Source organism: Cibotium barometz, chromosome 32 (assembly GCF_041138505.1).
Source record: "Cibotium barometz isolate CiBa-2024 chromosome 32, ASM4113850v1, whole genome shotgun sequence".
NCBI classification, from domain to species: domain Eukaryota; kingdom Viridiplantae; phylum Streptophyta; class Polypodiopsida; order Cyatheales; family Cibotiaceae; genus Cibotium; species Cibotium barometz.
Window position 1 is genome coordinate 38,964,311 of NC_141077.1, and position 14,374 is coordinate 38,978,684.

The 14,374-nt window shown below is 40.5% G+C and overlaps 1 protein-coding gene across 2 annotated transcripts in view; it reads right to left on the reverse strand.

The window, feature by feature from the left end:
* Nucleotides 1–2,929: 2,929 nt before the first annotated feature.
* The window catches only part of LOC147620180 (uncharacterized), a 41,765-nt gene continuing 30,320 nt past the window's right edge, over nucleotides 2,930–14,374 (reverse strand). For both annotated transcript variants that reach the window (XM_086772375.1, XM_086772376.1), the window contains 4 exons: nucleotides 4,888–5,022; nucleotides 4,595–4,782; nucleotides 4,297–4,448; nucleotides 2,930–4,112 (listed from right to left, as the gene is read on the reverse strand). In XM_086772375.1, the coding sequence (XP_086628501.1) occupies nucleotides 3,160–4,112; nucleotides 4,297–4,448; nucleotides 4,595–4,782; nucleotides 4,888–5,022 (1,428 nt within the window). In that variant the 3' untranslated portion in view covers nucleotides 2,930–3,159. The remainder of the gene's footprint in view (nucleotides 4,113–4,296; nucleotides 4,449–4,594; nucleotides 4,783–4,887; nucleotides 5,023–14,374) is intronic.

Consider the following 14,374-nt stretch of genomic DNA (forward strand, 5'->3'; position numbering starts at 1 on the left):
ATTGTCTCATGGTCACAGAGACAGAGACAGAGACAAAGTATCTCATGCACGATGAACTATGAGGAAAAACTGTGGTGGTAGAAAGCTAGCCTTCACTTTACGTTGAAATTCCTCCTGGGTAGTAGGCTTGTCACACAACTATTAATGAAGTACATTACACTGTAATGATGCACGATCAACCATATGGTTAGTAGCATATTTAAGCTTTTTTCGTTTTGAAAAAGGCTCTTTAGAAAAGCAATCATCCAGTTGACTAATGATGCACGATCAACCATATGGTTAGTAGCATATTTAAGCCTTTTTCATTATACTGTACGTCCATGGTTAGGACGCTTGAGGCATGAGAGTGTGAGCACTGGGAGTAGTGCTGTTGATAAAAGAAAGAAGAAGGTTGAAGGAATTGGAATTACAGGTTATGAGTTATCAAGTTCAAAGAGTTTGGATGAGGAACTTGGTATACCCGTTTTACGCACACCTGGTGCAAGGCAGGATAGATATGTGCCACCACATGCTAGAGTGACAAGTGTTCAGAGTGATCCGCATGCATTGCGGAGATCCCAAAGAGTCAGATATCCAGTTGACTGGTTGACATACCGTGATTTTGCTATGCATTATGCATATATGACGTCTTTGGTGAAGCATGTGGAACCTACATGCTATACAGAAGCTATTGGAAAGCATGTATGGGAGAAAGCAATGAATGTTGAGATGGACGCATTGGTTCATAATGACACATGGGATTTGGTTGCATTACCACAGGACAAAAATGTCATTCGTTGTAAATGGGTTTACAAAGTGAAGTGCAAGTCAAATGGTTCCATTGAGCGACATAAAGCAAGATTGGTAGCTAAGGGTTATGCACAAACCCAAGGTTTGCTAAGGTTGAGAGACTACATGCTTTGATGGCGTCCTACATGTTGCATGTGTAAAAAAGGAGTGTGAGATAGCATGGAATCCCATCAATTGGAAAGAATGTTTTTACTTATGGAAAGAAAAAGAGCTAACATTAGTCTTGTACTTCTCTCCATCACAAGTACCACTAAAGATGCTACATTTTCTACAATGGGGGACCACCACAAAAGTGGCTAATGTATGAATTTTAAAGAAATGAAGAGACAAATCAACTCACTTTCATGAAACTACTTGTCCTTCATTCACACACACGCATGTGGTAAGAGTTTCAAAAACATCTACTAAATTTATGATTTTTTAATCACTAATAATAGCACATAAATTTTTAATTGACAAGAAGTACATGCCATTGGTCTACATACATATAGAAGGATTTTGGTAGTACACTTGTAGGGTATTTTTATAATTATTTAAGGCATTTTCAATTTGAATTTTATAAAAATAAACCTTTCTAACAAAAGTGCCTGAAGACTGTTTTTGAAACTTTTTCATCCCATAATGATTTATTTCGACTGATATCTTGCGTTGTTAGCATTTCCCTAGTAGGAATTCCTTTGAGAATAATCATTGAGTAACTTTGGAGATCCAATCAATGAGCATCATCAATTTCAATGGCAAACATCCTAGTAAAACTCAAGGTCCTAGTGGGGCTGAGAGAATCCACAAGGTATCCTAAATACCATGGTTATTCAAAATCCCAAACTATGTAAAAGAATAGGAATGTTCGTTAGCAACTCGGCTAACAGTGTTCATGATATGCATGCCTAGTTGAACAAGTCTAGCTCAATCCATCCACAGAAGCAAACATTTGATGAGAGCAATGCTACACAAGGAAACATGGTTACACATCAATGGTAGCTTTAACATTTTGGTTGCATACTTCTGCACTGACTTGATGCAAGGACAGGATCCTACAAACTGTTAGACTCCAGTGTGTTGCACCAGTTAACTTAGATCCCTCATCAAAACTTTTGATTTCAATGGGCCTGGCACTGGCACTGGCACTTTTTTCAACTGCATCTCCTAGACCATGAGTACCACACCATCACTTCTTAAAGCTTTGCTTATTCCCATGAAGTTGAGGCGACCAACAGGTTATCTTTGGCCAAGCTCTACAAGTCTCGTCTTCTTCTATGCACAGATACTCCAGTTCTTCCTATAAACTGAGCACCTGTATGAACACGTTGACGACTTTAGAGCTTTTCTCGACATTTCATCATTCTTTAAGCTGTAAGTTACGTTCACCAACACAACCAACATGTAGGATAAGACAAGTACATGCTCATTTGCCAAAATTCAAGTCAATCATCAAAAATTTAGTGTGTCCAACCATGGAGCATACAGTGAAAATTATTCCAAGCCCAGTATGGCGTGACTGTCTTTCCTGGCAGAAGCAACCACAGGATCACACATGAATATTACTTTGAAATAATATACTTGAAGTGATCTCTGGTGCTAATTTTTAAAGGGGCATCTGCACTCACATGAAATATGGCTTTAATACTCAACAAAATTATGGTCTCAAGTTTTCAAAAACATCCATTGTTGACTAGAAGGCCAAACCACACACCCCTCTTCTGATTTAAAGGCTGTCGACCCCCAAAACACAACCATGGAGCATACAGTGAATATTATTCCAAGCCCAGTATAGTGTGACAAAATTCTGTTGCCTTTCCTGCTAGAAGCAACCACAGGATCACACATGATGAATATTATTCCAAGCCCAGAGAAGTGAAATGATATGCTGTTGCCTCTCCTGTTCATAGATTTTAACAGTTCTGGAAATCAATCCTACAACTCTTGGACACTAAAACACTCAAGACATCTCATACACCACATCTCGAAATGTGAAAAAAGTTGTACAAGCACTGAACATAACTGGTATCATAAGTAGGGCAAGTATAATGATGTTTTATTTAGCAGCACATCGTCATGTCATAATTCCCATTGATTTACCAGGGGCACACATTACAAACAATGCACATTCGTGAGGATCTTGTTTTGCTACGTGACAAAGGGGAAGAAGTCAGTTTCAGCGTGCATAAATAATTGATAGACTGCATAACTGTAGCCTCCAATGTATAATTTTACAAGAGAGTATCTTCAAAAGTAAGCCTTTATAAAGATCCTTTAATCGCACCCCCAACCCTCCCTTTTTTTCCTACCTTAGCTCTTTACAATCTATCGTTCTACAGATGGCAAAACAAAATACTACAGCAATAACTGGAGAAACATTATGCCAATGCTTTAGCTTGCATACTCGTAACGTGGCCTTTTATTGCTTCTTTCTTTCCAGTCCCTGGATGTGCAACCATGATGATGATGACCCAACTCAGCTTTCCAACGTGGTTGATAACGAGAAAACTTATCCCTGATCTGCACACACCCCTTCTTAACTAAAGAAGACCTGATGATGCCTTTTCTTGCATCCCTTTCCCTGCCACTAAGCCACACCAAAGAATCGTGCCTGCTGACACCTTTTCTCATAACCCTTTCTCTGCCACTAGGCCCCACCAAAGAACTGCACCTGCTGACACCTGTTCTCATGTCTTTTTCCCTGTCACTAAGCCCCACCAAAGAACCGCGCCTGCTGACACCTGTTCTCATGTCCTTTTCCCTGTCACCTAGCCAAGCCAGAGGATCATGCCTGTTAACACCTTTTCTCATGTCACTTTCCCAGCCATTAGGCCCCACTGGAGAATCATGTCTGCTGGAACCTTCTCTCGTGTCCCCTTCCCAGCCACCAAGCCATGGCTTAGCTACAAATCTGGTGTCAGTATCTTCAGTGGAAGAAGAGAGATAATATCGACTCCTTTTAAGTCCACGCTGATTATCATTTTTGTATTGATACCTGGCCTTTTCTAGTTCTTCTTTCTCATCAGTTAGATCTGATTGAGCGGTGCGAGACCTTGTGTCGTCCATCTCCGCTCCAGAATTCTGCATTTTCTTCACCGAGTCTGCTTTCCACTCACCAAGACTTTCTTCCAAGTGTTTGTCTTGCTGTTGAGGCCATTGATTCTGTTCCTCATCTTTCACTGATAGTGTCTTTGCATCTGCAACCTGGGGTGTGGCAGGGAAAGCCTCATTTGCTGCTCCCTTGTTATGATTCACAGCCACACAACTCACCTTGTTGAGCCCTAAACTGTCAGTAGAACGTTTTACAAGGTGTCCATACGACTCAAGAATTTGATTACTTATGTCTGCAAAACATCTTTAATTTGTAAGTAAAACATTTGAAGAACTGAGAATACTTTAGACCTTTATGTCCACTACATGTCTACCAAAATCACAGAATCAATCATTCAAAACTTTTGCATGGCAATTGAATAGATCTTTAATGTGAACAAAACCATTCCAATAAGCAGAATCATCAATTACTGTCACCTTCCAACTGTTGAGAACTGATCTCAAACTCCTGCCACAACATCTTTTCCCAGTCAGAAGAAAGCTTGACCTTGAGGAACTTTGCAGCAAGGTGTATAGCCCCCGCAGCAACATGACAAGGCTTAAACTGCAAGCATACTGTAGTTTGCAGCCTGCACAGTCACCGTGTCCAATGCTCATCTTAAACCAGTTTTAACATATTGTTTTCTGAACTTGAGCCAAAGGGTTTAAAAGGCGCACACTGTTTGATTAGAAAAATTGACTTCAAGAAAAGCAGAGGGATTTTCAAACTTCATACCCATCATTTACAAAATTCCAGGCAACTTGAGCCAGTTGAGGAAGAGCATTTTTTTGTGGAAGCTTGAGCCTCTTGATGGCAGCAATTAGTGGCTTGTAAGGGTGGAGAACATTGAGATCAAAGCCTAGAGTTGCAAGAACTAGGCGCTCCCCAAGCAATAACAGCTCTTTTTGCTCATCATATACTTCCTGTATCATGAATGTGGATGCAGAGGGGCACTTAGCAGCACAAAAAAAATAGCTATACAATCGCTTATCCATCGTAGAACCTTTTGTATCTGGACACTTGCTCACCTTCTGCTTTAACTTTTGAGCAGCACCTGGGTCTTCAGCATTCCTCATCTCATATGAAAGAAAGATGACATTGTGGAGCTTTTCAGGAGTTTCCTCAACTTTTCCAGCAAGGAACATGCAGACAGTTGCAATGGTCTGCCACAAAAAAAAAACATTTGAGCTGACACTCGACTGTACTCAGCACACACTGCCTCTTGACTACTTCCAACTAGTGAAAAAACTTATATTGGAAGGCTGTTATGAAGTGTCAAAAGTAAGGCCGGCCACACACTTGAGAATTAGATGCCTGAACACAACACTTAAGATCCTTTACCTTGTATACTCAAGCAACACAGGACTTTAAAATGAGGCACTTTAATTTGAGTTGTATAGATTCACTCCATCCAAATTCACAAGAAGCAAACCCCAACTACAAGAGACTTCTGGCCTAGAGTACGACGCATAATATACTTAACATATCTTCAAGGACTTCAGAGTATGACACATATCATAATTAGCATATCTTCAAGGGCTTCAGAGTGTGTGTTCAGAAAATTAGCATAGGCTGCAATATAGGCTTACTAAGCAGCCCAAACAAGATGCCTGGTTGCTTGGAAGCTGGAAGACAGGTCACAAAGGTGCCGGCAGCCTGGCTAGCTAACTGATGGGCGACCCGCTTGCTATGCACGCCTCCTGTGTGCCTCACACCCACCACCCTGGACTTGCTCTGTTATTCCCAAAGAAAATGTGAGAAATTTAGAAAAACCGGGATTCCAAACCTTGAAGCTTGGAGAGAGGTAATGGAATTGATGACAAGGCAATAAACAGTCTTCAATGAATAGCAAAGTCTCAAAAAAAGAGGATCCTCTACTTCCTTAAATTCTTCTTTCTCGAAGCCAACCACCTTCTTGTATTTATGAACCAATAAAATTACTTCAAATTATATGATTAAGAAAATTAAAACAGCAGTGAGGATTTCCTCTCTCGGAATGACCTTATATGATTTGGCACAATAGCCCTTACAAACACTTGAATCTGGTCACGTACTCGACCTCTGAGGTGGCCAATGGTTAGAAGCATGTCCACATCACACTCGGGAGACCATGCACATGACATCCCCTCCTGCTTAACTTGGAGCACGGGTGCAAATGATGCTCCACCGCTGCAACCTGGTCCGGATCTTTTGGCGAACTTGCTTACTGTTCAACACACCGGTCCAAACTTCAATAGCATGGCTACTCGACCTACTGTCTCCAATGATGTCTCCGCGAGTGCCTCCTCGGGAACTGTGGGCACTAAAACTAACCCCTCTCCCTCTGGATGGTATGCTAGCATGGTAGACACCACTACCGAATTGCTCATCTCATCCTCCTCCTTGAGAGAAAAGTCTAAATCTCACTTGATGACTCCTCTTTGTCCTCAAAAACTGGAATGGCCTCTGGGATTGCCCTCCATCTCTCAAGATCAATTCCAAACCTAGTAGTGTTTGCTCCTTGGGCTCATCCTCCAAAATCTGCTCTTTACTTGGGGACTCTGTCACTGATACCACTTCCTCTCTTGAAGCTTTCCGGCATCCTCCGGCACTCCCAATTGTTGAGCTTCATCTATGGATGGACTTAGCACTGTATGTGCTGCCTTTCTTGCTTGGATCTCTTGTCGGCAAGTTGCCAACTTGTCCTCCAACTACTGGAAAATCTCCTCACTCCTCAATGTTCTTTGCTCCTCCAGAGGAAATAAGAAAAGCTTGGTAATGAATGAATTGGTTAGTTGTGTATTGGGAATTCCTAACGGGATGGAGGGTTTTTGCGAATGATTGCATTTTTATATTTGTGTGAGTCCTTTTTTTTCTTTTTTCTTTTTTTTGGGCTCAATTTGTTTTTGGCAATCATCGTCAAGGTTACATGTGATTTTTGTTAGTGGAGACACTAAGAAATGTTAATAATGGGAGAGAAGAGAGAGAAGGATCCGGAAGAACGTAGACTTAATCATCAGAACGAGATGGTGATTCTCAGTTCCTCATTTGATTCATTGAAGCGACATTCATCATTTGAAGTAATTGGCTTGTGATAATATCCCTTTGTGTGGCAGGATTCTTGTCAAATTTTGTTGAGTAGGACCTGATCCTGTCTTCTTCTGCCCATGTGCTTTTTATATTTTTATGCATATTTAAGTGCTCTTAATAACAGATTTTCATGAAGTACAAGAATTGAGTCATATAGACTCTTATTGAACTGCTCTGTGTTGAAGTAGCCACTTGTTGGTGAGGATTGAAAGAATTTACGTCGACTTGCGAGGCTAATATAGATATCTTCACTAAGGACTGAAGATCATTGATTTGTGAAGATGATGACATCATTTGGAGAGAGTTATAATTTGAAGGAAAATTCCAGGCGATGGGTTGTACCATTGACCAGGCTTCCGCCCACCATGGCCCCCCCATCCAGAGATGTACCTGGAAGAAGTTGATGGTGAGACTTTGGTGCAAATGTTCTCCAGTGCATGAGTATGGATATGTACTCTAAAGCAGCTGCTACATTAATTTAGCCAAAATAATAGTAAGCAATAAGCTTAACAAATATATAGTGGCTATTGTGTGATATGGCTTAATCCGTGGTGATGAGGCTTAAATCGTGGAAGTGCAAGTTCTTAAGCTGTGAGATGGAACTCCTTGAATTGTAATTACGTGAGATGGAATTCCGTGAATTTGTAGATTTTGACTCTCTAGGTCATGGTTTGCAAGCAACAGCTTCTTGTGCGCTCATTTCTCACTACCAAAGGGGTGACAAGAGCATTGTTATTTTGTTCTTGATGTGCTCCTATGTCTCCGTATTTGATCTTAAATTTGTTGTGAAAATGATGTCGAGGCAGCAAGAAAAACTGCTGATTGTTTGCTTGAACAGACGAGATGCTGAAAACACGAGAGTGGTTGAGTGATTTGCTTGCTGTAAGCTCTTGTGTTGGTGCTGAATGCACGAGAGTAGTTGAGTGATTTGCTTGCTGTTGCTTGGGCCTCCATTTTTATCGGACTTTAGGTAAAGTTGTTGGTGTTAAAGTCGGTGGTGAGGTTTTCTTCACATTGTTCGATTTTGGCAACCATGTGATGGAATTACCATCATAATATTTTTATTGTTGAAGCACATGCACAGGCACCCATCTTTGATGAACACTGTAATTTGGTGGCCGATGTGCTTGGTATTGAGGCTTCCTTCTTTGTGCAAGCTTAGGGGACTTTGTGATGCGCTTGGGGACCCAAGCTTTGATATTTCTTTGGTAGTATCCTTGTGCTTGCAGTAGTGTTTTTGGTACCCACACTTGTTGCATTGGTGGAGTTCTTTGAGTAACTCGCATAGGCTTTTGTGGACAATGTTGTGGAGTACTCTTCTTCTTCCTTGGCTTACGAGTGCTTCGTTGAGGAAGAATTTCTGACTGTCGAGACACCTAAATTTGATTGGCACCTTCATAGTAGCCTTGAGCTACAAGTAGCTGCTTCTCCATCCACATTTTGATACTATTAAGATACCTTGATTGTGGTTGTCGTGGTGGAGTATTCTTTTGGGGTGATGTGGAAGGTTTGGGACCCTCCTTGACTTTGGTTGGCGCTGAGGCTGCAGGTTTGAGACTCATGAGCATTGTTGATGATGATGAGGTTAGAGTCTCTTGTTGAGTGACTGTCGATGACGAGGCCTTTGAGCATGTGGTTGTCTCCTTTGGTGAGGTTTGTTAATGAAGATGCATAGGAGCCGGGGCCTTTCCTTTGAGTTCCCTGTTAGAGTTAGATGGTTGGGCTCTGGGAACTTCGTCAAGAATAGCTGCTGATTACGAGGTTTTGGCATCGAACTTCGTAGATGAGGATGGGGTCGAAGGAGTAGAGGCTTTATCGAAGTTGGTTGTTGACGCAGATGGTAGGTCATTGTGTAGAGGGACTTTTGTGAAAGAGGCTTGTATCCTTTTGCGTTTAGCATCATAGATATCCATTAAAGTTGGATCCTCTTCCTGGCAGTATGGTATTGTCAACTTTTTATCGTTGACCATCATGATGACTCTATCGCTAGCAAAGCACAGTGGTGCTTGGGCAACAACAGTCCATTTATGCCCCAAGATCAAATCTGCTTCCAATACATACTCAACCACAAAAAACTTGCAAGTGAGGGGTTAGTTTCAGTATACATTGTATATTCAAAATACCCCAAACATGACATGTTCAAGTCTTGTGTAAAGGTAATCCTTTCACGATGTGCCGTGAGTGTTGGTTGACCTAATAAACCCCATAGCTCGAGAGTCATGAGATAGTGTTCTGTGTTGGATAAAGTTGTGCTTGAGCTGTGGTGATTTTATTTGAAACTTCCAATCCAACCAAAATCCTAGGGATTTTTTCAGTAAGATATGTTGGAAGTTCCAGCTCCTGCAAGGTTTCTTCCTTCCATAATAGCAATTGTACATTGCATGCAGGAGTGTTTAAGGTGACTATTTGCATGGATTCATCTAGTGAATACAATGATTCACTTATCCAAGATCCGCCAATGATAACATCATACTCAAGGGAATCTAGGGTGACATGAAATGTAAATTCCATATCGCCATCGATTGTTCAAGTAGTGTATCTAAAGTAACCTGGAGCTTCAATGTTTTATTCATTGGTTCCTTTTGCAAGACTATTGCTTGTCGAGGTGAGTTTAGGTTATCCCAATGACACTTAAGTGTATATTGTCATGATGTTATGACTTGCTCGAGGACTAATCAATGCGCGTTTGCGTTGAACATCATTGCCTATAGGAAAATCCAATCATACCATGATAGAAGGGTACCGTGGACAATTGCCCGTTTTGTACACTTAAGATGTTAAGAGTCGTATTTTGTGAGACAAGTTGCATTGAAGCAACTCGTCTTAGGCAATCTTAGAACATGTGATCAATGCCACGTCATTCACACATTGATCGCAAGGTGTCAGTGACTATGGACATGAAAGTATTCCAAACTCTGCAGTCTGCCACCTTGTGAGGTCATGACAATAGAAACACTGAAGTGTCCGATTAACTGCTTCCTGCGCAGTTTCTATCCTTTGGAGTGTTTCTGTTTGGTGCACGGAAGATGAAGGTTTTGAGTCCATTGTGGATGAAGCGGAACACTTTTTAGTATCATGGTCAAAGGTTTTACAATAAATGCAATATAGAAGAACAGATACCTTGTATGCACAATGAGGATTGGGATGGTCGTATTGATTGCATTCAACACAAGGCATTTCGCTCCTCACTATTAGAGGCATTAAGGATGTCTGGTTTTGAAGGTTTTCATCCTGTCTTATAGATGTCTGCTGTAATGTTTGAAGCAAGGCTATATAAAATTCAAGAAATGTCAATTCCGAGATCGATCTTTCTTTTGCCATTGCTTCACTTGGTTTAGATGAGGACCTCGTAGCATGATCATCTTCTAGCATGTTGTCATCTAAACGTATTGCTTCTTTACAACATTGATCGAATGTTTCCGGATTGGATACAATGATCAAGTTGTGTAAGTTGTTATTATTCTGTAAGCCCATCATGAAACATCTCCTCAATTAAACATCGTTTAATTTTTCCTATGACTCACAACGTGAGTACAAGAGTTTTATCCGAAGGATAAAATCTCTAATGGATTCATTTGGTTGACGCTCGATTGAATAGAGTTCTGTTACTGCACTCCATCGATCACCTTGTCTAGAAAAGCCATGTATAAAGACTGATTTCAAGGTTTTGAAGTTGGTCTTGATCACCGACATCAATGCGATGAACCATCGACTAGCTTTTCCCTCTAAGCATAAGTTCAACGCACGTACCTTAGTGGGGCAGTTAGAATTTCCAAAGGCTTCACATCTCTGTTCAAACATTTGAATGAATTGAACACGGTCTGTTGTTCTATCATATTTGTCCATAATTTTGAAATTTTGAATGGTCGTATTTCTGTATGAGTCATTGAGGCCGTATGTAAGTGCTCTTGTTGGAAGAGACTCAGTGAGTCCTTGGGCCACCCCCTTCCTAGACTAGTCAATATGTCCAAGGTGTGGACATCTAGGAAAGGGTTGGTACTTATAGGATTTGCGAGAATGTTAGTAGGCAACGAGCCAAAGCCCGGTGGGATCGAAGTCACAAGGGATATAAAACCCGATGATACGCTTGTTATAGACATGGCCAATGACATTGGGAGGTGAATTTGTGACATAGATCTCAATGGCTCGAAGATGTCAGCCATTGGATTCAATCCTTGAGTAATCCCTGGCAATCCCTCTATTGTGACCATGTCAGAGTGCCTCAATGCTCCTTAATGAGCAATCACAATTTTTTTTTTTAACTTTCCCACAGCCCGTTTACAGCCTCAAGAGGCTTGGCGTACTCTTCGTTGGATCAAACGGGTGTCCATTTGCCTTAATTAGCTTAGGCGCTATACGCACGTGAACGACCTCTTTTCCGAAAAAAGCATATGCTAGGAACTTTCCAGATGGAATAGGACATCCTAAAACCTATTTTCCATCACTGTCTCGAGATGAAAAAAATTTCCGAGAATTTTTTACATGTTTCGCAGCACGTTTTTTAGGATGTTCCAAAAGAAATTTTGAAAAACTTTGTATGAGAGAGTTGTAGTATTTTTTGAGTACTACAATTTTGTTTCCCTGAGTTGTCCGTGATTTTGTCATTTAGACCCTCAAAAAGTAGCCCGAATTTGGCTCGTCACTGTTTTCGCGCTGTTTTTTGTGATTTTTTTGTGTTTTTGGGACTGTTTTTGCCTCGATTTCTAAATCGAATTTTGAGGTTGTTGATCGGAGGCTGAAATGATCGATTTTGACTCCGGACGACCATGTCTAAAGTCGAAGAGCTCGATGTCAGCTTTCTGATGAGCCCTAGAGCACTTTCATCGGATATACGGTTTAGAAGATACAGACCTCCAAACAAGGGTGTTTTCAGATTTTTATTATTATTATCTTTTTGAACGAAATATTAAATTCGTTTGTTTTTCGGACCTTTTCACGTTCCAAGCCGTTCACGTCCCCGCCGTTCACGTCCCAACCGTTCACGTCCTGCACTTTCACGTGCCAGCTGTTCACGTCTCAAGCTTTTCACGTCCCAAGCCGTTCACGTTTTTCACAGCCTGATCTTCATGTCCTTTTTTTTAGTCTAGTGAGAAATAAGAATTTTCCTTTTTGGGAGAAAATATTTTTAATTTAAAATAGAAAGAGTATGAGATTTTTCGAAAAAGGTAAGTAGGAATCAAAAAAGTCAACCTTTTAATAACACACCTTACACCCTTCATAAATGACTCTCAAAATAGACAAATTAACAACTCATGAGCATCTTCTCATTGAATACTCATTAACCTTAATGAGTTATGTAAAAAAGTAATTAAGAATTAATCCTTTCACTAATCTTTCTCTCTTTTATACTAATCAAAAACTCTAATTAACCACTAATTCTTAATTAATTCACACAATTAAGTACACCATTGGATAGAGCAAAGAAAAACTAATCTTTGTGCATCAACCATTGTGTAAATTAATCTAAATTAAGAGATTAATTAGACTCTTAATTATAGTCTCCTCTTTAAGACAAAATTAAGCAAAGAGAGTCAAATTTCTCCAATTGATCAAAAAATTGATGTGATTAGGTATTTTGATGCATCTAGATGCTCTCAAAATACTCAAAAATCTCAATTTTGACTACTCATATGATCAATTTAGACCCCAATTAACACTTTTTTTATTTTTTAGCCTCTTGAACAAGATTAATCACCCTTAATGACAAAAATCAGTCCATTAAGAGAAATTAATCAAATTCAAGGATTTTTTGATGATTTTAAGAAATTTTTTGAAAGATTAAGCTACTCCTAATACTTGCTAACACTCTAATCCAAACAATTTCAACAAAAAACACACAATTAAACTAGAATTAATGATCTTAGATCTATGTTTAAACTAAAGAGAGCTAACATTCACTAAAAATTGAATTTACAGCTTATATTTTATTATACTAAGGTTTGTGAGTGCAGGTGTTTATATACACTTAAATTTGGGCGGACAAATTATAAAGTGTTCACATACACTTAAGTTTGGGTGGACAATTTTTAAAGTGTTCACATCAAAAGGACCAGTTTTTAATAAAACTTGGTCATTACACAAAGTGGACAGCCCATCTAGCCAAAAAAGCTCCACAAGTTGCTATTCTAGGGGGAAGGGCCAAAATCAGCTAGGCGCCCCCCTTTTGAGCTATTTTTGGAGGTGGAGCACCCTCGGTTTGAGAGAGGTGTCAGTTTGGCATGCAAAAACAGCTCTTGAGGGCAGGTCGACTCCTAGCAAGGCTGCTATATAGCTGACTGCTTGCCTCCATATTTGCTCCAAACAAAAGCGATTCTTCTCTCTCACCCTGGAAGTAGGCGACCACTTCTGGCCTCTCTACAGGGCTGGTCGACTGCTGTACGTACAGCAGGTTCCTGGGCTGAGTTTTCATGCTCTGAAGGCTCTGGATTCAAGGCAAACAACAGGGCATCCATCTCATCTTTTGGGGTGACTTGTACAACATGTTTGTGGGCTGAAAACAGTGCTGTTCAATCCGATTCAGCAAGGTTCTTCGCGACATATTTGAAGGCAAACAGTCTCTAAACCTACGTGAAGCCTGTGGCTCTAAGGGTGGAACCTTCGGGTGGCCAGAGTCAAGGTTTTCATTGCTGGTTATTCAGGACAGCACCCTTGCTAGAGGGTGTGATCATGTACTAGAGTGTGGCTGTGCCGGAGGAACTCTTGGAAGCTTGAGTTTGAGGACTCGGGCAATTGTTTGATTTGTTTTCATCTTATTCTGGATGTATCTGGTGCCAGTTTGAAGAGTATTTACTCTCTGGCACCCGTTCTCTTGTACTGGAACACTCTGTTGGTAATAAAGATACCTCGGGGGGGCTGGCCCAACTTCAGCCCCAAGTGCTGTGTTTTTGTGCAAGTTTTCATATTGCTGTTTTCAGTGGTATCAAAGTATGATGATGATGTTGTCAAATGCTATGTATGATGCCATGATGTTATGTATGGGATAAGGTTTTTTGTGCACACGCTTCCGTATTTGTGACAGATTTACAGTGGTATCAAAGTATGATGATGATGTTGTCAGATGCTATGTATGATGCCATGATGTTATGTATGGGATAAGGTTTTCTGTGCACACGCTTCCATATTTGTGAAAGATTTACACGCTAGTAATGATGGGGAGAAACCTAAATTAGGGTTAGAGTTCATTCATGGGAGACATACACAGAGAAGCACGGGAGAGAGAGAGAGTGAGAGTTGTGGGGATAAGTCAACTCATGAAAAGCATGAGTGTGTGACTCCCCTATCACACATGTATATTGCACTAGTACACATAGTGCACTTAGTACATTAAAAGTACTAAGTGTACTATGTACTATAACTTATGGGCTTGTACACACTATAAGGGTGGGCATAACGCCTTTACCCCAACAACCTCCCACTTAAAGGCAAAGTGCCCTTAAGTAAAGGAAA